Below are 21,628 nucleotides of genomic sequence, written 5' to 3'. Positions count from 1 at the left end.
CCGCAGGCATCACACATCATGTCCCTCAAGGACTGCTTTCATGAGGTACGCAAGGCCGCCATGGAGCATCTTGAGGGATACCATCGTAGTGACGCAGACAAGGGGCTGCAGCGCATACCACGCGAGGAGGCTCTGGCATCGATCTCCCTTGTAGCGATTCGCCTCCTGGAGCAGGAGTTGCAGAAGCGCGGCGCCAACGATGACGCCGCTCAGCACGAGCTGCACGCGCACCTGAAGAAATGCCGTAAGGCCCTCAAGTCTCTCAGCGCACACTCCGTCGCCACTGCCGGAGAGGAAGGTGCCTCAGACAGGAAGCGTCACCGGTCAGAGGGGATCGCTGAAGTGCCAACGTCCTCCTCCTTGACCCGCGGCACCGCTGCAGCAGACCAGCCGGGGACCACCAAGTCGATTGACATGGGGCAATACGCCTCCTCCGGCGCCTTCGACCAGAACGAGCAGAAGCGAATGAAGTTCGCGCGCCTCATGGGCGGGGTAAAGGGAACTACCCAGGGGACAGGCGGCGCTGGCGCGCACTCGCGCCATAATACTTTTGCCGTGAGCAGCGCAGAGATGAAACGTATGAACGCAAGCCTTGAGTCGCAGTTTGAGTCTGCTATGCATCACAAGGGAAAGAAGGGGCTCGGTGCTTAAAGTGCGACAAGAGCGCCGAGTGAGCAGAAGACGCTAGATAGGGAGGCCGACCCGAGCAAAGCAGTACGCCCCCTTCCTCTCCCTCTTGCTGGGCTTGTGCTTGCTTGTGCGCATAGCGTGTAAAGTGTGAATTGATATCGGTGAGCTAATCGCCCACAGAGACGACAAGAAGAGAGGAACACATCCGAAGCACTCGCGTCCACACAGATGCGAACAGTTGCACAGTGAGCGGTATTGCGCGCTCATGTGTGTGTGTGTGCGTGTGCGTGTGTATCTGTGGCTGCTCAAAGGAGTACACAATTTCGAAGAAAAAAACGAGCGAGCTCGGAAAGGAAAGAAAAAACAGCGCTGTGATGATATTGTGTGCTGCAAATGTCGTTGCGTCTCTTCGTTTGTTTGTCTTTTTCTTCTCTTGGCCTACTGTCTTCACCCGTCTCTCTAACGTGGTTAACGCAGAACAGAGACGTGCTTCACCTTGGCTTAGACAGGGCAGTGGGAGAAGACCTACTCTTCCTGTTTTAGTGCTCCTTTCCTTCAGTCCATACCCGCAAGCGAAGTGACCAGCCCAGCCCCGTCCCAGTCTTGCGTAACATGAAATGATGGCAGTAGAAGCATCCGTGTCTCCCCTGTACCTTATCCTCGTCTCTCTCTTCCACGTTTGCCTTCGCTTCTCTGCTGAAGAAGAACCTGCGGCTGAGATACTCTTCACGCATTTATTCACACATGCGCACCCCCAATTGCGTACACAACTCCCTTGTCTCGTTCTCTCTTCTGCCCTTCTTTCCCTCTTCCTCTTGAAACGCGTCCTGAGTGAATCAGAGATCCAGTCACTCGTTCGCTCTGAGTTGTTTCTTGCTTGTTGTCATCCCCTCACTCTCGATCTTTTCCTTGGAGAGTGGCACACCGGTGTGTCGCCGCGTGCCCCTTTTCTCTTCGTTGTTCGAGGGCTGCTTCTCTCCCTTCGCAGTCGTGCTTCTGTCATTGCTGCTGTTCGCTTTGCCCCCCGCTGCCTCTCCCTCTTTTACGTCGTCTTGCCGCCCCCTTGCACGTCTGTCACTGTCTTTCTTTTCCTTCTCTGACAACGAAGCATACGTGTGCACTCCAGGTGTCTTCACTCTTCGAGGCAGTGGTGACCGTGGATGAGAGCACGTAAGGTCAGGTGGTTCCGTAAGAATCAGTCTTGGCGACCACCTTCTTCTGGTGGGAAGGGGAAAACGTAGTACATCAGCCGAGGACCTGCGAAGGCGAGTTCCTAGACAAACGAAAAGGGAGACTGAAGAGACAAAAAGAAAAGAGAAGGGCCCGCCTCTCTCTCTACAGTATACACAGTTTCTCGCCCAGTATACTGCACGTAACGCCGTGAGAAAAAAGAGCACACACACACTTATCCCTTGGGTCTGGGCAACAGCTGGCAGACACAACAGAGTAGAACAAAGTATATAAAAAACGCTAGCAACAATGATGCGCCGATTGATGTCTGCGCGTGGCGTGTTAAACTGCGTGTCTGCAGTGACCCCCGCGATTGCGTTCCCGCGCGCCTCTCAGGCGACTCTCATCGCGGGACGCCACCATGCCTCGGACGCTATGCCAGAGCGTCAGCTGCTCTACGACAACGACAGCTTCCTCAACGGCAGCTCAGCCATGTACCTAGAGGAGCTGTATCAGCAGTGGAAGAAGGACCCGGCCTCGGTGGACGCGTCGTGGGCTGAGCTCTTCTCCCGCAGCGACCTTGGCAGCTATGACCGCGCGCTGCTTGATACACCGATTTGTGTGCTCCCAGTGGAAAGCAGTGACGAGGGGGTAGTGAAGCAATCTCTGGCCGATTGCGGGCGCCTCACTCGGATGATTCAGGCCTTCGAGGACCGGGGTCATCTGATGGCGCAAACAGACCCTCTGAATTATATGGAAACAGACGTCACCGAGCGCACGCCTTCGCGCCGATACAAGGAGATGGTGCGGCTTGACCTCGCATACTTTGGCTTTAGCGACAAGGACGCTGACCGCGTGGTGCGTGTTGGCTTTCAGAATCAAATGGGTGGCATCTATGATACCTCCTCGCCTCCAATGATGATCCGCCAGCTCCACGAGCTGCTGACGGCGCACTACTGCGGTCAGATTGGATTTGAGCTGGTGCACCTCACAGACGGCGAAGCGAAGCGTTTCATTCGCAGCCAAATCGAGCTCAAAGACAGCACCAGCGCGCTGCACCGGCTGATCAGCAGGGAGGAAAAGCTCCGCATCTGGGACACCGTTGCCTCAGCTGTGTTCTTCGAGGACTTCTTCAAGCGCAAGTATTCGACGCAGAAGCGCTTCGGCTGTGACGGGGCGGAGACAATGGTGGTCGGCCTCCGTGCCTTACTGGAGAAGTCATGCGAGTTTGGCATTCAAGCGATTAACCTCGGCATGGCCCATCGTGGTCGCCTGAATGTGCTCTGCCATGTCATTGGCAAGCCCTTCGAAGTCATCCTGAAGGAGTTCGTGGGTGTAACGGGGCAGGAGCTGCTCCCATTCAAAATTCAATCGGATGTGAAGTACCACCTCGGCTGCCGCGCGCAGCTGAAGCTGCATTCTGGCAAGGTGATGGAGACTGAGATGCTGTGCAACCCGTCTCACCTTGAGGCTGTCAACCCGTTTGTGCAGGGCTACACGCGGGCAATGCAGGTTTCCTTGGGTGAGAAGGGCCGCGAGACGGTGCTGCCAATCGAAATCCACGGCGATGCCGCCTTTTCTGGCCAGGGCGTCGCCTTTGAGACGATGTGCATTAGCGAAGTTGGTGAGCTGCACACGGGCGGCACAGTGCATGTGGTGTGTAACAACCAGATCGGCTTCACCACCGACCCCAAGTCGAGCCGTAGCAGTGCGTACTGCACAGACCTTGGCCGCGTTTACAACTGCCCGATCCTTCACGTCAATGGTGACTACCCCGAAGAGGTGGTCCGCGTGTTCGAGTTTGCAGCTGAGTATCGGGCGCGGTTCAGCAAGTCTGTCGTCATTGACCTCGTGTGTTACCGTCGCTTCGGCCACAACGAAAATGACGACCCGAGCATCACCCAGCCACTCATGTACGAGCGCGTGCGGGCGATGCCCGATGTGTTCCAGCGGTACTCCGACGTGCTCATCGCCCAAGGAGTCGTGACGCCGCAGCAGGCGACGCAGAAGGCGATCGACGAAAAAGCACGCTACGGTAGCTACCAGGACGCCGCCGCGCATGTGAACTACGCCGAGTACCTGAAGGCGAGCATCCCTGCCAAGTGGAGGAACATGAAGTACTCCGATGAGCTCGGCAATGTGACGCAGCAGCCCACCGCCATCACGCATGAGACTGTGAACAAGATCTTGAAAGCGCTCAAGACGTACCCGGAGGGTTTCCAGCTGCACCCGAAGCTGAAGACGGTGCTGGACCGCCGCAACGCGACCATTGAAACCGGCGAGGGCATCGAGTGGGGCACCGCTGAGGCGTTAGCGTTTGGGTCGCTGCTGCTGGAGGGGCATCAGGTCCGTGTCACTGGCGAGGATGTCGAGCGCGGCACGTTTGCGCAACGCCACGCTGTCGTCCATGACCAGAGTCAAGTGCGCTCCTACATCCCGCTGGCGTACATGAGCGACATGCAGGGGAAAATGATCATCAATAACAGCCCGCTTAGCGAGTATGGCATGCTCGGCTACGCTGCCGGCTACTCGCTCTACGACCCCACCTCGCTGGTCATCTGGGAGGCTCAGTACGGCGACTTCGCGAACGGCGCCACTATCGTGTTTGACCAGTTTCTGAGCGCTGGCGAGTCCAAATGGAACCAGCAGCAGTCGTGCGTCGTGACGCTGCCGCACGGGTACGACGGAAAGGGCGCCGAGCACAGCAGCGGGCGCCTCGAGCGTTTCCTGCAGATGAGCAGCGAGGACGTGACGACGCCCGCGTACAGCAAGGAGGAGCGGGCGCACCGCATCAACTGGGAGATCACGTACCCGAGCACGCCAGCCCAGTACTTCCACCTGCTACGTCGCCATCAGAAGCGCAACTTCCGCAAGGCACTGGTAATCTTCTTTTCCAAGCAATTCCTGCGCGCACCAAACGTCTCAACGCTTGAGGAGCTGACGAGTGGCGAGTTTCAGTCGGTCATCCCAGACCCATCCGTTCCGGGCTGCCAGGCGCGCCGCCTCGTGATGTGCACTGGCCAGATCTACCATTACCTGAACAAGTATCGGGAGACGAAGGGCGTGAAGGATGTGGCGCTCGTGCGCGTGGAGGAGCTCTCGCCGTTCCCCGTGGCAGAGGTGCAGCAGCTGCTTGCCGAGTATGAGAAGGCTGAGCTCATGTGGGCGCAGGAAGAGCCGAGGAACATGGGATCCTGGGCCCACGTCGAGCCGCGCATCGAGGAGTACACAAATGGCGAGCGAGAGCTGCGGTACGCCGGCCGCTGCATTGCAGCAGCCCCGTCCACCGGGTACAAGAGCAAGCACGACAAAGAGCAAGAGATTATCTGCGAGATGGTCTTTCAGTGAGGCACGGGTTTACACCCCCCCCCGTGCAAGCAAGAGGGGAGGGGCCGAGAGGGGCCCTGGCGCATGGCACCAAGTGTACTTTTCCCTTGCGAACTTGTCTCTCTCTCTTTCTCCTCTCCCCTCCTCCTTCCTCTGCCGCCCTTTTCTTGTCTCTTTCGCGCCTTTGTTTTCCTCTTCCATACCCATAGCGCTTCTGGCAGTTTTTCTATGTAAAACGTGTCGTTATGTGCCTCAAGCGACCGTGGCAAGGGAGTCAGCGAACGTGTGTATGTGTGTGTGTGTGTGGCGTTGCGATGTCAACAAACATGAAGGGAGGGAGGCGCGAGGGGTGCGCATCGATACACACACATACACATACACCCACACACGCGCGTTCGCTGACTCCCTTGCCACGGATATGTTTTCAAACGAACGTGTTAAAGTGGACTTGCCTCCGGCTGTCTCTTTTCTTTCTGTGTGTACGTTTGCGTTAATTTACGTCTGCCTTACGCTGTCTTGGCGTTCTTCGTAGCAACGACTTTCCTCACTCCACACCTGCCACATACACGCGCGCGCATATGCTAACGGTGGTGCGCCGAACTTCCGTGTCCTCCCACCTATGAGAGACAGAGAAATGGGCGGCACTTGGTTCTTCCCCTATTTTGTGCGGCTCAGATACTCTTGGTGGATTCAAGGGACTTGTCAGTGTATCTGCCTTGCGCCTTTTTCACGGTTGGAGTGGAGCGGTGCCGAAGTCTCTCACTGTAGGTAGCGCGCTGAGGTGGCTAATGCTGTGACTCTGTCAGACAGTTGTCTTAGTGCTCTGCGCCTGTTTCTGTGAGGTGATCGTTTGCGCAGCCTGTGACAGTGGTGCATTACGGTCTCTTGTGTGTGTAGGGGTGTGTATGTGCGCCTTCCGCCTGCCTTCTCTCTTCTCCCCTCCCCCCGTTGTTGCTTTTTTGTTTCGCCCTCTCTTGACCTGCGCCCCTTTGTTGTGGATGCTCCGCGGCCGTCTTTCGTTTTCACATTCTCGGTACCTACCCCTGTGTGCTACTATGTACAGCGTTCCATCCCCTCCCTCCCTCCCTCCCGCGCACCTACACACTCGCTCTAAGCCCAGGGGGAGAGTTCACCACGCTAGTACTGCATCTTCCCCACAACGTCTTGTGTTGCTCTTCTTGTCCTCTGTGTTGATGGATCCGCCCCCTCCCATTTTGTGGCTGCTTTATTCCCTTTAGTCACAACACTCATACGTACGCACACCCTCTTCTTAAGCTTCCCTAATCACCTTCTTTGCCTCTCCCTACACGCGTGCGACGTCGCCGGTTGGTATGCTCGAACGGCTTCACAATGGCTCAACCTCCACAGCGACAAGCAGAATTACCCAGAGAGACGGGAACGCACACCATACAGTTCGTGATCGCACTGCCTCTACACCTGCAGCTCGGCCTTCCTCCTTCCTCTCTCTCTCTCTCTCTCGGCACCTCTTCCTCATAGGTGTCTGATGATGCACACCAGCGTTTTTCATAACGGTCGCGCTCCAAGGAAGAGGGTAGCAGACGTAGGCGACAGCCGTGAACAGCCACGCCATGCCACCGCAGGAGTAAGTCGTAGAGAGTCGAAAAGGTGGACTTTTTGGTGTTAGTAAAGACAGCTGCTAACCTGTCTGGTTCCCCCTGTAGTGCTCACGCAGCACCTTTGCAATCTGCATAGCTGATAAACGCACAGACCTCCGCCCTGGATCACAGTGGTACCCTGGCATGACTTTTTGGGGGGGCTCCTGAATGGCGGAGTGTTCAATCCGGGGGCCACCTCGAAGACTCCACCCCTCTCGCTCCCTGGTGAGTCCGCCTTCCTTCCTCCCCACACCAAACAAAAAGACTCGCGTACCCCTCCTACCCCTTCTCTCCTTTTTCTCTCCGCTCATGATCTGGCATTTGACCTCGTGTGCGTCTCCCTCTCCCTCTCCCTCTGTGTAGAGCTGCATGCAGAGAGAAAAAATAACGAAGAGGCACCGCGTGACACCACTCATCACCATCACACAAACGAGCGCTTGCATTTACAAAAAAAAAAAAAGAAAGGCCGAACTACCGCCAGCGCCACCTTAGCGAAGTCAACCTCGGTTTGACCTGACAGCGCACCCGCAGCTTCTTTCTGTGCGTGTGTGTCGGTGAGCTGCCCAAAGAAGAGTGTTGACTTCGCTTCTTTGTGCATTGGCTGATATTAAAACCGTTCTACGCTGCAGGGCGTAGGCCGTCATCACTCCTCCTAAGTCCCCTACTACTCGAGTGCAAAGAATCACGCACCACACACACACACACACACACACAAGTGCAGGATACAAAAGGAGGAGTCATGCTGCGCTTGTGTGCTCGACGCTTAGGCAATGCCAAGTCAGCGTCGCACGTATACGAACTGCGCACCTACGTGCTAGCACCCGAGAAGTACGACTCCTTCCACCAGCTCTCTATGAAATATATGCCGCAGCGTCCACGGATTGGTAGCTGCCAGGGCTGCTGGACTGTTCAGCTTGGCGGCGTCAACCAGTACATTCAGATTTGGGGATACGAGAACTTGAAGCACCGCTACGACTGCCGCAAGCAGTTGGAGCAGGATCAGGAGTGGTTTCGCACATATGTAAAGCCGGCTGATGATATGATTATCTCCAAATCCAACGCACTGCTGCGCCTGGTGTACCGCGAGGGTAATGCCAGCACGCAGAGCTACAAGTATCTCATTCAAGTCTCCCCGCACAAGGAAGTGGAGCTGTCGGGACCGAGCGCCATTCTCGCGGCCACCTTCCAGGTTATCGTTGGCGAGGAGGAGGGCAAGTACATTCACCTCGTGAAGGGGCACAACCTAGACGACGTTATTCCGGTGACGCCAACGTTGGGGTGCTCCTCCAAGATCATGGGTCCGGTGCGGTGGTCATCTACAATGAACTGCCTCTGGCGTTGAAGTCTCCCCAGGTGTCTTCCTCTTCGTTTTTGCCCTCTCGTTCTCTGCTCACGAACGCGATTTGTTCGATTTTGCGGCGATCGCATCGGCGTCGTCTTCGCGCCGCAAGCGAAGGCAATCTCTCTCTATGTGCTTCTGTGCGCCCATGTGTGTAATCGTCTGTCTTGTTCTTCTCTCTCTCTCTCTAGTCTAGTCTTCACTACTCGCGACTCTTCTCCGTTCCTTCTCCTTCCCTCACCGCACCGCGTAATCTGCGACCTTTTCTTGTTTATTTCGTTCCCACTCCTCACTAGCAGTTTTCCGCCGCCGTTGCCGGCCGTTAGCTCTATCAGTCTCCTCCTCCTACTGCCTATCATGGAGGAGGGGGGGGGCGGAAAGAGTCTATGAAATACAAGTACTGGACGATACACAACGTGGGCTGCGGCGATGGCACGGCCACGCTCACTACATCTTGAGAAGCGGCAATAGGCGAGGGAATGGAGTGGACTCCCCTCTCTTTTATGCCGCTGCTGAGTCACGCCCTCTTTCTCGACACTCGTCGAGCAGAGTCCCCGCCATATACGAGACAGGGGTGAAGTCCCGGCGTCTCTTCGCGCAAGGAGGAGTGGTGGACCCCCCCCCCTCCTTCCCTTCCCCCGTTTTCAATTCAATCGTGATGCCCCACACGTTGCCGTTGCCTTTGCACTTCTCTCCTTACGCTGCCTCTCCTCCTCTCTATTTTGCGTTGCGGCTATAAAGGCGCACCTGTCCACCTCCCTCTTTCTATCCCCGCACGCACATCACTGAACCCGCCTCGTGTCGTCCTCTCTTGCACTTGCGCTGTCTACTGTGCTAGCCCTTTGCATGTGAGGGGCTGCAGCTGTGGTCGCGACTTGAGAGGGACACTCATGCGAACGCCTCACCTCTGGCGACCTCAAACGACTAGCCGCCCGTTCTCATTGGAGCGCATCTTTGTCATCAACCTGGACCGCCGCCCTGATCGGTGGGTAGCAATACAAGCAGTGTGTGCTCGCGCCGGTCTCCCAGTAGAGCGAACGGAGCGTGTTCCTGCTATAGAAGGCTCCCTCGTCGATGTGAACGTTGCGTATCGCTGCGGGTTGGTCTCTGCGTTGGGTCTGCGGCGACTGAAGGAGCCCTCGGAGCATCACATATGGGGCATGGACCTGAACAAGGCGGCTCTCGGGTGTGCGCTGAGTCACATACATCTCTGGGCACGCATCGCGGCCCTGGGTAAGGTGAGCAACGTGTCCGCCGAGGCGTCTGCGGTGGTACTGCCCAAGCAGTGCTTTCTGGTGCTGGAAGATGACTCGACACTAGCGGATGCCAAAGGCAGTGACAGCGAGTCACCCGCCGCATCGCCCTCACCTCCGTTTCTCGGCCAGCTTCAGCGCCGTATGAGCAGCGTGCCGCCAGACTGGGAGCTTGTGTACGTGAGTGGCCTCGACACAGCAAGACAATGCCCCCACATGCAGGTAGCGGAGGGTGTGGCACACGTGCCACAGTACCATCGCACGACGAACGCGTACCTGGTCACTCCTCAAGGTGCACGTAGGCTGCTCGCCACCTGTGTGCCCCTCACATTCCAGCTGGACACTGTAATGACAATGAACGTGGGCTACCCTCCCGGCATGGTTGGTGTGGCAGGTGTGAAGACGCTGCCTTACGTGCTCGATCCGGTCTGCTACACTCTCCAACCGCCACTCATGCGGCAGTCTACTCAGCTTGGCACCGACATCCAGCACTGAGTGCGAGGCTACCGCTTCTCGGCGACAGCCCCACCACCTCGTTTTCACCCCATACACCCCTCTCGTCCATGTTGTCTTTGATCCTTAAAATCTGGAGAGCGAAAATCAGCAGAGAATTCTACCTCACCATCACAAGCATGTGCGGGAGGTCGCCCAAGACTCGCCGGCGAAGTGCTCGAGCGCGCCTGCCTGCGTCCCTACTCTCCTGAGATTCTGCAGCTGGCATCTTCTCTACTTGTCTACATGTGGACCGATAGGTGTGCTTCTTTTGTCTGCCTCCTCCTTCATTAGCTTCTCTCGATTTGCATAGCCTCCACTCTCTGTCACGCAGAGGGAGTTGAATTGGCCTCGCACCACTCTTCTCAAAGCACACATGTCAGAGTACAAAACAATGATCAACTCGATTGAACCTATTGAGCCGTAGCTTGCGTCTGCATGCTCAGACGTGCTACCGATAAACCAGAGACTGACATACAGAGAAAAAAAGCACATGTAAAGCGACCACAGCAGAGCAGCAGTAGAGGCGGGCCGCTCCCGTGTACACCTGCATGTCAATCGTTGCGGACCTCCCCCCTCCCTCCCTGGATGCATGTCAACGCCGCACCACCCTCTCGGGTTGACCCTGTATCTCTCACCGTGTCTATTCATACGATCCCCACATGTACCTCCGCCCTTCCCTCTTTCTCTGCCGCTACACAGCACCCTCTCGTGCAGCATCGGTTTTAGTTTTCTCTCACGTTTTGTTCTCTGAGCAGCGTTGTCACACATTCGCGAAACCAAAACCCCCCACACACACACATCTATCGACTGCCATCGATTTCCTCAAGTTGTGTCGTTGTGGCGCTTGCGTCCTCGTTTGGTCGATCGCGTGCACGAAGCGTGTGTACTCTGCGCCTCTTCCCCTCCCCCTGGCCCCCACTCTAATACAAGAAGCACATACCCCACAACAAGAAGAACAGAAGGAGCAGACCAAGTACAATGCAAGCGCTTGGCAGCATATTCCACAAGACGACGCCAGAGGAAGAGGTGCGCAAGTGGACGCGCAACCTGCGCTCTGAGCAACGCAAGATTGAGCTTCAGATCAACAAGATCCAACGCGAGGAGACCAAGGTAAAAATGTCGATGAAGCAGGCAGCAAAGCAGAATGATGAGGTGGCGGTACGGATGCTGGCGAAGGAGATGATCCGCTCTCGCAAGGCGGTGAATCGATTGTACGCCTCCAAGGCACAGATGAACTCGGTGTCCATGCAATTGCAGAACCAGTCAAGTCAGATGAAGATGTCCGGCTCGCTCAAGAAGAGCGGCGAGATTATGAAAGAGATGAACAACCTAGTCAAGGTGAAGGGAATTCAGCAGTCCATGATGGCGATGGGCAAAGAAATGGCCAAGGCAGGGCTAATCGAGGAGATTATGAACGATACGATTGATGAGGCGCTAGACGACAACATCAGCGACACAGAGCTCGAGGACGAGGTAAACAAGGTGGTGATGGACGTGGTGCAAGGTCAGATGGACGGCGCACGCGTCGGTGCTTCTCGTATCCCGACAGCGCAGCAGCAACAACAGGAAGTTGCAGAGGAGGAAGGAGAGGATGAGCTCATGGAAAAGTTCAATGCGCTGCGCAACTCGTAAGCGAGGGGAAGGAAAGATTGTAAGGTGACAATGGAAAGGTAGGGGTGACAAAGGGAGAAAGGGACGGCAGAGAGCCACGGAAGCTATGCGTCTGCACTGCGCTTGACGGATCTGTTGAGCACGAGTACGTCTGAAGTATCATCACGTCCGCTGGCTCGACCGTGTGTAGACGCGTTTCTCTACATGTCTCAATCAGCTTCTCTCCGGGCAGCGTGTGCATCTGCCTTTCAAGTTCAGTGGAGAGGGAGGACTTGCAGCGCTACACCACGCCACGGCGCACTGCTCTCGTCCTTCCGTCTGGCGGCCACCCGTATCTCTTTGCCCCCTCCCCCACCCCACCCCACCCCCCTCATGCCGCCTCGTCCCTCTCCCCCTTTCTCTTTGCCTCGCCTTTCGCAGCACCCCTCCACCTCTTCTACAGTCCTCTCTGCCATGTTAGGCTTGAGTTTTTGGGGGGCTTTTCAATGTGTCATTTTACCACGAGCCAGTAAATAAGGAGTGGAGGAAGCAAAAACGAGCGTGCACCCACCACCACCACCATCACCCACACGCATACATACACGCGCGCACCACGGTGGCTTTTTGCGTCCGACTCCTACCTCTGTTGCCCCTTTTCTTTTGTCGTTTTGGTCTCCTTGTTGCGATGTCGCTGATCTTCAGTCTCTGTTCAGCTCCTTCTTCGACCCCGTTGCTTTCCACAACCTTCTCAGTTTTCACTGCTGATCTCAGTCGATGGTTATCAGCTGCGTGTCTTTGCTGGAGCTCTTGGTAGTTGTTGCTCTTTCCCACGGGGTGTCGTTTGGTGATCGTCCTCACATCGAACGGAGGCAAAAGGCGTTTGTGTGTGGTATCTCGGGTGACTCAGGATCACCCTCTCGCTCTTTGGTGGTGCTGAAGCACGGAACTCGTGTGCATCTCACTTGGTTGTGCAATGTTGTCGCCTGCGAGTCGTTCCTGCTCACTCTGCCTTTTTGCTTTCACGTCTCCCTCTCTTCCGCTTGATGGGTATGGGTGGGTGGCCGGTCTCATTTTCTTTCTTATTTTTTTGTTCTTTCGCTTTGCTGTGAAAGTCGTCGTCTTCTCCTTGACGATGTCAATCGCCTTACTGCTGTCCAGGTCATCATACCCACACTTCGGAGAAGTCACGAGCCTGCGGTCTGAGCTAGCGCTGTGCGGAAGAAACATGCATCCGTGAGCACGCTTGGACCAACCCACTGCGGATCGTGTGGACGACTCGACAAAATACCAGCACACCCACGCCTGTCGAAGTCGTGCAAATTCAGGAGAGGGTAGAACGCCTCCGTCGCCACAGACTCATGGCAGCGTCACGCGTGCGGTGGCACATCCAGGCACGCCATCCGGACACGCCTTTTCTCCCAATGGCATGGACGGAAATTGAAAATGCAGATAACGAGACTCCATACAACAACGTCTTGAACGAGACCCCAGGATCCGAAAATGCGAGGAGTGTGCGCACGCGCTCTCAAGCGCAGCTAGCATGGAATACTACACTCACACAAGGCATCCAGAGGTCAGAAGTGCAAGAGTGATAGCCAACAAAGGTGCGAAGAGGTGCACATCGATCGCTCCCCCCCCCCCCCAGTTCATGTATGCGAGCCATGCCGTATCTCCTACACCTGGCTGAGTGTGCTGATGAGGCAGGGATACGGAAGCGTGACGAGGCCACCTCGAATGACACCATCGAGTCCTCCAGACTTCTGAGGAGACACCACATCAAATTATGGAATGCCACGGCTTGAAAGGGTTGAGAATAAAACATGGCACACCGACAGGGGACAAAGTCTCAGAGAACCCTGACCTGCCGCTGATCACCTTCCCTCTCCAGCTCATCTGGCACGCGCCTAGACCACGTCCTGATACCGACGTGATAGACATCACCGCTTCCGCCCTCGAGCAGGGCCCTGGGTGCGGCACGAGTGGATCGACGTGTGCAGTGCGCTCGGGTTCATCTGGCGTCGATCACGCAGCACGTGCCCAAAGAAGAGATGAGGAATGACATGAAGAGTCCGCCAGACACCTGACCCGATTCAGCGGCAGGACGGCTTGTCCAAGACGACGATGATTGAGCTGTGGTGCCATAGAGGCGTGTGTACACTGCCGTCGGATACGTATGCATTCGTGGACGTGTCCTTGGTGAAGTGACACGTTATGGACAACAAAGTCCTATCCCAGGGTGTCGCATTTCGCTCTTGCATGTGGCCTGAGAGTGTAACTGCGATTGCTTGAGTTCGCATAATATGCGCCCGTGTGTGTGTGTGTGTGTGTGTGTGTGTGTGACACTTCACAGCATCGTCTCTTCATCGAGTGCAGACTCTGCCAAGCCAAAACGAAAGAAGGGCTTTAGGTGATGGCTGGGCTAGCACTGACTGTGCCTAGGCTTCTCAGACCACTGTATTGGGGGATATTGAGAGGATGGTAGGTCAGCCAAAACAGGGCAAGTGGTTGTCGCTTGAACGCCCACTGCAAGGCCTTTCCGCCCCTCTTTCGATCTGTGCAGGCCTCGCGAAAGGGACTACACGAAGAATTTTCCAAGTGAATCATACGCACACACGCTACACACTGGCAGGCGCACTTGCACGAAACAACGGGTGCCTTCACTACCCTTCTTAGGGTGCCTTTCGGAGAGGAAAAAGGACATCCCGTTACAGACGCTACTTGTTTTTCTCTCCATTGTCTCGTCTCATGCATCGCTCATCATCACCGACTCACGAGCATATCCCTCCGCCACCCATTGGATCAGTGCTCCTCACCCGTCTCACTCGATTCTTCTTCCTACTACTACCCTGTGTACGTCTCCATGCATGCAGCACCACCGTCGATAAGCGAGAGAGACATTTGCTTAGTGTATCTTTGGAGTGAGTAGAGGTGCCGTGCACGGCTGCAAGAACGCACCCCGCGCCTTACACAGGTGTCCCCCTCCCTTCACGCCTGCCTACACGCTCACACACGCAGGTATCTGCAAACATTTTACATGTCCCCCCCCCCACGTGCAGCAACAGAAACGAACAACAAAGCGCTCCAAACAGCGAGCTTGGCGGCCACCATGCCAGGTGAAGCGTCCGATGACGTGGTGGCAACCACCTCGGCCGACTGGGAGATGCAATATGAAAGAGACTTCGACGCGCAGCAGAGCAGTGGCCCCTTCATGTTTTCTGAAAGTGAGCGTCGAAAGAACCGCGAACTTTTCTCGCGGCTGCGTGACCTTCTCCCCTTCGACGACGCGTACAAGGTGAGCGACTGCGACCTGATGTATCGCTTTCTCATTGGTAAGCACTGGAACGTCGCCAAGGCGGAGAGCGGGATCCGCAAGTACGTGCAGCTGCGCAAGTCGGACAATTTCGACAGCATTATTGGGGAGCAACTGCACCCCACCATTTCCTCGGTGCTGTCGCCCATGCACAACGGCATGCCGTGTCCCATCTACGGCCTCGACAGGGAGGGTCTCCCCGTGCTGTGGCTTTCGCCGGACGCCGACAAGCTCGCTGCAGCTATGAAGGACTTTACCAACGAGCAGCTACTGCGTTGTCAGCTGTGGTCGATGGAGCTGGGTCGCTACGTCTGCCTGCGGCGGAAGGTGGATCGCTGCACGTACGTGGTTGATCTGGGAGGCATCACCATGTCCAGCGTGAACAAGGCAACACTGGCGCTTCTCAAAAGTGTCATGGGCCTGCTGCAGGTTGCCTACCCTGAGATCATGCGCCGTCTGCTCTTCTTCAACATGGGGTGGACGGTGTCCGCCGCCTGGAAGGTGCTGCGGCCGCTGGTGGATGTACGCGTGCAAGACAAGATCAAGTTCGAGAGTGGCCCACCAACGTTAGCGGCGCTGCAGCAGTACATCACAGCTGATCAGGTGCACCCTTCATTCGGCGGCACCGGATCTGTAAATGCCCTGGACACGATCCTTGACGCTGAGGTGCGCCGCATCCGGGCGCGTCTCGAAGACCGAGCTCCCCCACAGCCTGCCGCTGACACTGTCTCGATCACTCACAGACCTTCCGTGATGTCGTGCCAGGACGCGAGCCAGCTGAGCGGAGAGGCGCTTACGCTCTATAGCATCTGCTCGACGCCGCCAGGAACTACCTGCTCGTCCCCCAATGAAAGCCCATCTCCCGAATCCGATGTCCAAACAGAAAAGGGGGAGCGGGTGGTTGTCGGCGCGCACAGTGCCGTAACTGCTTGGTTGGCCAAGACGAACGCCGCCAAGGGGACAATGGATGCGCTTGACGTGTCGCTCAATGTCGTCTCCTGGTTCAGTGAGTATGACTGCGACAAGGAAGAAGCATCCTCGACTCCCGTCGCTGACGACGCGGCGAAGTACCCTAGCCATGGTGCTGCTTTGCTGTCGTTACATGGCTCGCCGACAAACGATATCGTTGCCCCTTCACACGAGTCGGAGCCGGTTCATGTCGCGAAGGGCGCAGGGCCCACAATGCAGCAGCAGACAGAGTTACCAAGCTTGACCATCTCGCTAACGTACGGGGCTGACGGCAGCATCAGCGGCTACTGTAGACAGCAGTGGATCGGATGCTTCAAACAGGGTCTGTTCTACACCCCCACCCTTAATGACGAAGACTCCACATCACAATGGCGCTTTTCCTCCCTCCTACCCCCACCGCAGTGCTCCACTCCTCGTGATTGCGCTGGACGCAGCGTGGGGATGCGGTGGGGTGAGCTTTTGAACGAGGCGGGCCACCCCTTGCACAACTTCCTCATCGTGTGCGACGCTCAGCGCCGCGCCCGCTACCTGCTGCGCGTGAGTCGCCTCCGAACACGGCTGACCATCTACAGCATCGTCGGGGACGCCGCGATACATACGGAGAAGAATAACCGGCACTACGTCGAGGGCGAGCGTGCGAAGCTGGGCGTCGTGGTTCCTCATTCCAGCACCATCAGCTGCGGCGACAAAGGGGCTTGGATGCTGTACGGCGAGGATGTGACAAAGCGCTTGTCTCGTAACCCAACGCGGCACCTGCAACAGCTCCTCTCGAAGGCGAAACGGGCGGTGTCGACAGCGAAGAAGAGCGGAAGCGGTGCTCCACAGGACAAGGCGTCAAACGGCCGCTGGTCAGCGTCCATCTTCTCCACCTTGCCTCCAAGCCCTCTTGATCAGTACAGAAAAGACCGGGACGCGGCGGTGGATGACGGCACACAGCTACTCGCGGAGTGCAAGGGCCAAACCATCAGCTTCTACAAGCTTTTGACCGAGAACTCGCTGTCCGACTTGTTTGCCCTGACCGTCGCCATCACACAGTCATGGAATAATGAGATGGGCAGCTACAAGAACAAGGCGGTAGCGTCCAAGGCGACGTTGTATTCCTCTGAGGATGATGTAATAGCATAGAGGAATTGACGGGATCGCTGAGGCCTTCCTCTCTTTGCCGCTATAGCTGCAGTTGCGCCAGCGAGCAAGAGGGAGATCTTGTGGCGGTGGTAAAGAAGGCAGGAGGAGCCTCCGATGCCATCGATCATCTCTTAACAGCCTGCAAGTCGCCTACAGCCCCCAGGCTCCTTTTTCTTCCAGTGCGGCGTCGCTCTTTTGTTTTTGGTTGCGGGCGGCGGGGAGGGGGGGCAGATGCTGTCGTACCTCCTCAACGTACTGCATAGACGGTAGTCGGGACTCTTTTCTGTGCCACACAGCGCACTCGAATGCGACTCAGCGCGGGATGAGGTGACGCGTGTAGCATTTAAACGCACACGCGCGGGCGCACATCTTCCAAAGGGCTTTCCTACACGAAACGTACGCTGGCGCGAGAAGCGCTGTCCCGTGTACAGGGGACCCTCCCAGCTCTTCAATGATATTCATTTCTTTTTTTTTTTGCTTCGTCCTCCTCGCATGCTTCCCGCATGGCGCCTCCTCGGTGCACTGTTGTGCAAATGCTCCTCCTTTCGCTTTCAGCTCCTCGTCCACGTCCCTCATTCCCGACTTGCACTTTTATAAATTTATAAATGTGCAAGTCGGGAATAAGGGACGTGGACTGGTAACACTCTTGCGCATGTGCACAGCGTCGTGTGTACGTGCACCTGTGTAGACCTGTGTTGTGGTGTCGGGGCCGCATAACAGCGGACGAGTTTTCAATCAGCGAAAGGAAGGTCATGTGAGACCTCGCATTACCCCCCCCTCAATGAATGTAGGCCACCTCTTCGCGGCGTTGGGGACCAGTACTCCCTCACGGAGGAAGCTAAGCGCCGACGCTTACACAGCGAGACCTACTGGGTTGAGTACCCCCCCCTCACGGGATGCGGCAGCGTCGCGAGCGCTCCACTTCAAACAAGCGCGAGGGAGAAAAAAAAAACGTGCATTGCCTCTCCTCCGCTTCTATGGGCCCCCCGCTCTTTCACGGTATGCCGCTGTCTCTTCACTCATGAAGCTCCACAAACACCTCACTCTCTCATTTTGCATCCATCGTGTATCTCCTCTGTGCCACCTGACTGCTTCATGCCTGTCGGTCTTCATTCTCACCTAGGTACACTTCTCCACAGCTTTGTAGCGCGCATATCGCGTGCCGTTCGCACACTCATTGACAAGGTGCGTAGTGCTATTCGGCAGAAGGGCCTTCTTACATTATCGTACCCGGCCTCTGTGCCTCTGTGGTGGTATCTCCAATTTAGTGCTCCTGGGACTGCCGGACGTGGTGTGCTACTTAAAGTATCGTGTGAACGCAAAGCTCAGAGTAGAGATCGCATCGTGCGTCAATGCTGCGTGATGAGCCGCCGCCCGAGAAGGGGCAGCAGAGCCTTTCTTTATTCAGCCGACTCTTGTCCAGTATCGACGGCTGCAAACTCGAAGTTGTGCTGGACGGCAAAGCGGAGGAGGACAAGATTAAAGTAGTGGACATCTACGACAACGTAAGCGAGCGCTTCCCGCTCTACTCATGGAAGGAGCCCGTCAAGGGACGCGTGATGCTGATGCCGACCAGCTCTTCCTACTCACATCAAGGTGTGGTAGTGGAGCTGATCGGCGTGGCAAGCACGTTTCGCGATGTTGAGTCGCGCGTTGTCTTCCTCCGGCAGGAGCGCCAATTTGAGCCAGACACACTGACGCAGCCGACGCCCTTCGAGTTTGTTTTCTCTGCGCCGAAGGAGCATGAGTCGTACCATGGCATCTACGCCAAAGTCCGATACTTTGTGCAGGCGACAGTGAGGCAGCGTATCAAGAGCCCAAGTGTGAAGGAGGAGGTGTGGGTGCACCGCGTCGACGCAGCGCTGAGCGAATCACAGCCTGATGCCTCAGCTCACGTGAACTACTTCCGCGAGACGTACTTCGGGCCGGAGTCCATCTCAATGAACGTTGGCGTAGAAAATGTTCTTCACATTGAGTTTCGCTACGACAAGAAAATCTTCCACCTGGCGGAGCGGGTGTTGGGCAAGGTGGAGTACAAAATAGCGGATATGGATATCGCGTATGGTGAGGTGGGGCTGGTACGTAAAGAGTTCATCGCACCTGGCCAGTCAGGGGAGACAATGGAATCGGAGACGCTGCAAAAGTTCGAGATCATGGATGGCACCCCTATTGTCGAAGAAGTAGTCCCAATTCGCCTCTATCTTAACTCGATCCCGCGCCTGACACCGACGTACATGAACGTTGAGAATCTCTTTAGTGTGCGCTACTTCCTCAATCTCGTGCTGGTGAGTCAAGAGGGAAAGCGGTACTTCAAACAGCAGGAAATCCAGTTGTACCGTCGAACAGGGCAGGATCGGCCAGTCAACTCTCTCGGCTTGGGTCTATCAGCGAAGCCTGCTCAGCGGCGCATGAATACGAAAGGCGGCTGGAGCGCGTGATTACGCTACGCCCTCGTGTCAACCTCCAGTGGGTGTATGGGTCTCGCGTTTCGCTGCTGCCATGGAGCTCTCTCCCGCTCTCCTTCTCCTCAATGGACTACGTGCGTCTTTTCTTTCGTTGGTTTCTCTGCCTGTTGTGTTGCTCCCCGTTGACCTCGTAGTTCTGTATCTTGGTTGTTTTTCTCTGAGTGCTACGTGATGCGACTATCTCTTCATATCAGCACCGCCCCCACGACTTCCATCCGCCATCCACTCTTCCCTGTTTACTGCCTCTCCCTCACGAACCCATGCTCTCATTCTGCTCCGATGCGATGGGCATTGTACGGTGATAGACACGGTCGACTCTGAAGAGGTACGGGCAGAATGTACACACACACAAGGAAATAATATGGTGCTCTGTGTACTTCACACTCTTCCCTGGTCGGCGCACACGCCTTGATGAGGTAGCACTTGTCGCTATTTCAACGGCAGGCGAACTCACAAACGATGCACTTGACTTGTGTAGGCCCTCTCGTCGTTTGTTTCCACCCATCCCCTCCTTCTCACACTTTCGTGCGCACCGACCGACTTGTGCACGCGTCCATCACCGCGTTTTCCTCCTCCGCTCTTCCCTCCCTCCCCTTCTGTGTCAACTCCCTTTCTCGCTTTGCCTATTCTCTGAACCACTTCGCATCTCCAACACCCCCCCCCACACACACACACGCACGCACGCGTGGAGCTACGAAAACCTGCGGCTTCAACCATAAGTGAAAAAAGAGCAGTAAATACATCAACTCATTATCGCGTCAAGAGATGTCTCGTGTTGCTTTGGCGGCTCTTCTCTCTCTCACTGTGGTGCTTCTGAGCCGTCAAGTGCACCGCCGAGTCAAGCGGCAGAGACTCCAGGCAGGCGCCGTAGCCCTCATCACGGGCGGTGGCTCCGGGTTGGGACTGGAGCTGGCCAAGATCTTTTCTGCTGCTCACTGTGAGATTGTTCTGGTGGGCCGCAATGAGACGGCGCTGAAGACAGCCGTGCAGGCATGTAGGGAGGCTGGCGCACCGCGGATCGAGTACATCCAAGCAGACATCAGCAAGGCGGAGGGCACCGCTCGCGTTCGCAGCGAGTACGCTCACCTCTACAACACCAAGGATGGGAGCACGAGGCCCCTTCTCAAATACCTGGTGCTTAACGCCGGCGCAGGCGCCATCGCCCCCTTCACGGCGGAGCCTGCCTTTGAAGAAATATGCCACGACATGATGAACATCAACTACTTCGCGAATGTCCGGCTGCTGCAGGCCTTCCTTCCGCAGCTCACCCAGAATCACTCGTCCAGCTCGCCCAGTCGCATCGTCGTCATGTCCTCTCTTGCAGGCGTGTTGCCGTCCATCCTGCGGAGCGCGTATACGGCGTCGAAGCACGCCATTCAGGGATTTATGAACGCTCTGCGCGGTGAGACAACAGTGCACATCACCCTCTGCTGCCCCGGATACGTGGATACAGACTTCCACTCTCGTGTGCTGACAAACGATGGCAAGCCCCTCGGTGGCAATCAACGCCGCGGCGTCTCACCCGCTGCGTGCGCACGTCAGTGCATGGACGGCGTCTTGTGCGACGATGCTGAGGTCATCATGACGATAGTAGGGAAACTCGCCTATCACCTGCGACCTTTCCTGACGAAAATCGTAGACCTGCTGGTGAAGCGCAAGAGCCTCAAGTCACTGGAGCACGACTAATGTACGACAATGGAACGGCTCGATTCAGCTGTGGTGTGTGTACCGTGCCCGTATCGCTGAGTCGACGTTGGCCCCCTCCCCCCGCATGGGCATATGGGTCTTGTCTCTCCATCGCCTATCACGGGTGAATCGCTGCATCTCCACTTTCTCTGCTTTTTCTCCTGTCTCCTTCCCCCTCCCTCGACACTGTGCGCAGTGTAGAACGCGCTGACGAGGAGAGGTGCGGTAGGAGAGATTGGATGTAGTGATGCTGCTGCTACTACTGCGCCCAGTCTATTTCTTTGTCTTGTATCCCCACTCTTCTCTCATTCTTGATCATACATCTCTTTCTCGTCAGTTGCACTTATCTCTCGCCACGTCCCCCCTCTTCGTGCTTGTGCGTGTTTTCTGTCGATGATCTCGCCAGGTATTGCAGTGTCGTGAAATAGTGCCATCATCTTTTGTTGCCGAAGTGCAAGTGCTCGGCAAAACACCCAAAGGAGCACAAAGCAACAGTGACGCGCGTGCATGATGCAGCTTTCATGCGGAAGAGCTACTTGATGCACTCGCCGCAGTTCTCTCTCCTCGTGTGTGGGTGTCGATGAAGGTGGAAGTGAACGAACAACAACAAAAAAAAGATGAGCGCACCTGTGCTCTCAGCGCGCTTCTCGTGT

General features: G+C 56.3%; 8 protein-coding genes across 8 annotated transcripts, besides 1 other annotated feature; all 8 read left to right on the top strand.

The window, feature by feature from the left end:
• Positions 1-18: 18 nt before the first annotated feature.
• On the top strand, positions 19-651 carry LPMP_353560 (hypothetical protein; the record flags this gene model as incomplete). The annotated part of the gene is made up of 1 exon (XM_010704991.1): positions 19-651. One exon carries the CDS (start codon positions 19-21, stop codon positions 649-651), a length of 633 nt encoding a protein of 210 aa, XP_010703293.1.
• A 1,458-nt stretch (positions 652-2,109) lies between these two features.
• Positions 2,110-5,148, top strand: LPMP_353550 (2-oxoglutarate dehydrogenase E1 component, putative; the record flags this gene model as incomplete). The annotated part of the gene is made up of 1 exon (XM_010704990.1): positions 2,110-5,148. The coding sequence occupies one exon, from the start codon at positions 2,110-2,112 to the stop codon at positions 5,146-5,148; it is 3,039 nt and encodes a 1,012-aa protein (XP_010703292.1).
• A 2,334-nt stretch (positions 5,149-7,482) lies between these two features.
• Positions 7,483-8,085, top strand: LPMP_353540 (hypothetical protein; the record flags this gene model as incomplete). Its single annotated transcript, XM_010704989.1, has 1 exon — positions 7,483-8,085. The coding sequence occupies one exon, from the start codon at positions 7,483-7,485 to the stop codon at positions 8,083-8,085; it is 603 nt and encodes a 200-aa protein (XP_010703291.1).
• Positions 8,086-8,972: 887 nt separating this feature from the next.
• Positions 8,973-9,830, top strand: LPMP_353530 (glycosyl transferase-like protein; the record flags this gene model as incomplete). The annotated part of the gene is made up of 1 exon (XM_010704988.1): positions 8,973-9,830. One exon carries the CDS (start codon positions 8,973-8,975, stop codon positions 9,828-9,830), a length of 858 nt encoding a protein of 285 aa, XP_010703290.1.
• Positions 9,831-10,808: 978 nt separating this feature from the next.
• LPMP_353520 (SNF7-like protein) lies at positions 10,809-11,462 on the top strand (the record flags this gene model as incomplete). The annotated part of the gene is made up of 1 exon (XM_010704987.1): positions 10,809-11,462. One exon carries the CDS (start codon positions 10,809-10,811, stop codon positions 11,460-11,462), a length of 654 nt encoding a protein of 217 aa, XP_010703289.1.
• Positions 11,463-12,616: 1,154 nt separating this feature from the next.
• Positions 12,617-13,630: a repeat region.
• An 896-nt stretch (positions 13,631-14,526) lies between these two features.
• LPMP_353510 (hypothetical protein) lies at positions 14,527-16,824 on the top strand (the record flags this gene model as incomplete). Its single annotated transcript, XM_010704986.1, has 1 exon — positions 14,527-16,824. The coding sequence occupies one exon, from the start codon at positions 14,527-14,529 to the stop codon at positions 16,822-16,824; it is 2,298 nt and encodes a 765-aa protein (XP_010703288.1).
• A 1,352-nt stretch (positions 16,825-18,176) lies between these two features.
• On the top strand, positions 18,177-19,262 carry LPMP_353500 (vacuolar protein sorting-associated protein-like protein; the record flags this gene model as incomplete). Its single annotated transcript, XM_010704985.1, has 1 exon — positions 18,177-19,262. One exon carries the CDS (start codon positions 18,177-18,179, stop codon positions 19,260-19,262), a length of 1,086 nt encoding a protein of 361 aa, XP_010703287.1.
• A 792-nt stretch (positions 19,263-20,054) lies between these two features.
• Positions 20,055-20,975, top strand: LPMP_353490 (short chain dehydrogenase-like protein; the record flags this gene model as incomplete). Its single annotated transcript, XM_010704984.1, has 1 exon — positions 20,055-20,975. The coding sequence occupies one exon, from the start codon at positions 20,055-20,057 to the stop codon at positions 20,973-20,975; it is 921 nt and encodes a 306-aa protein (XP_010703286.1).
• Between the last annotated feature and the right edge of the window lie 653 nt (positions 20,976-21,628).

The sequence above is a fragment of the Leishmania panamensis genome (assembly GCF_000755165.1).
Source record: "Leishmania panamensis strain MHOM/PA/94/PSC-1 chromosome 35 sequence".
NCBI lineage: Eukaryota > Euglenozoa > Kinetoplastea > Trypanosomatida > Trypanosomatidae > Leishmania > Leishmania panamensis.
This window is presented reverse-complemented; position numbering and strand designations above follow the sequence as displayed.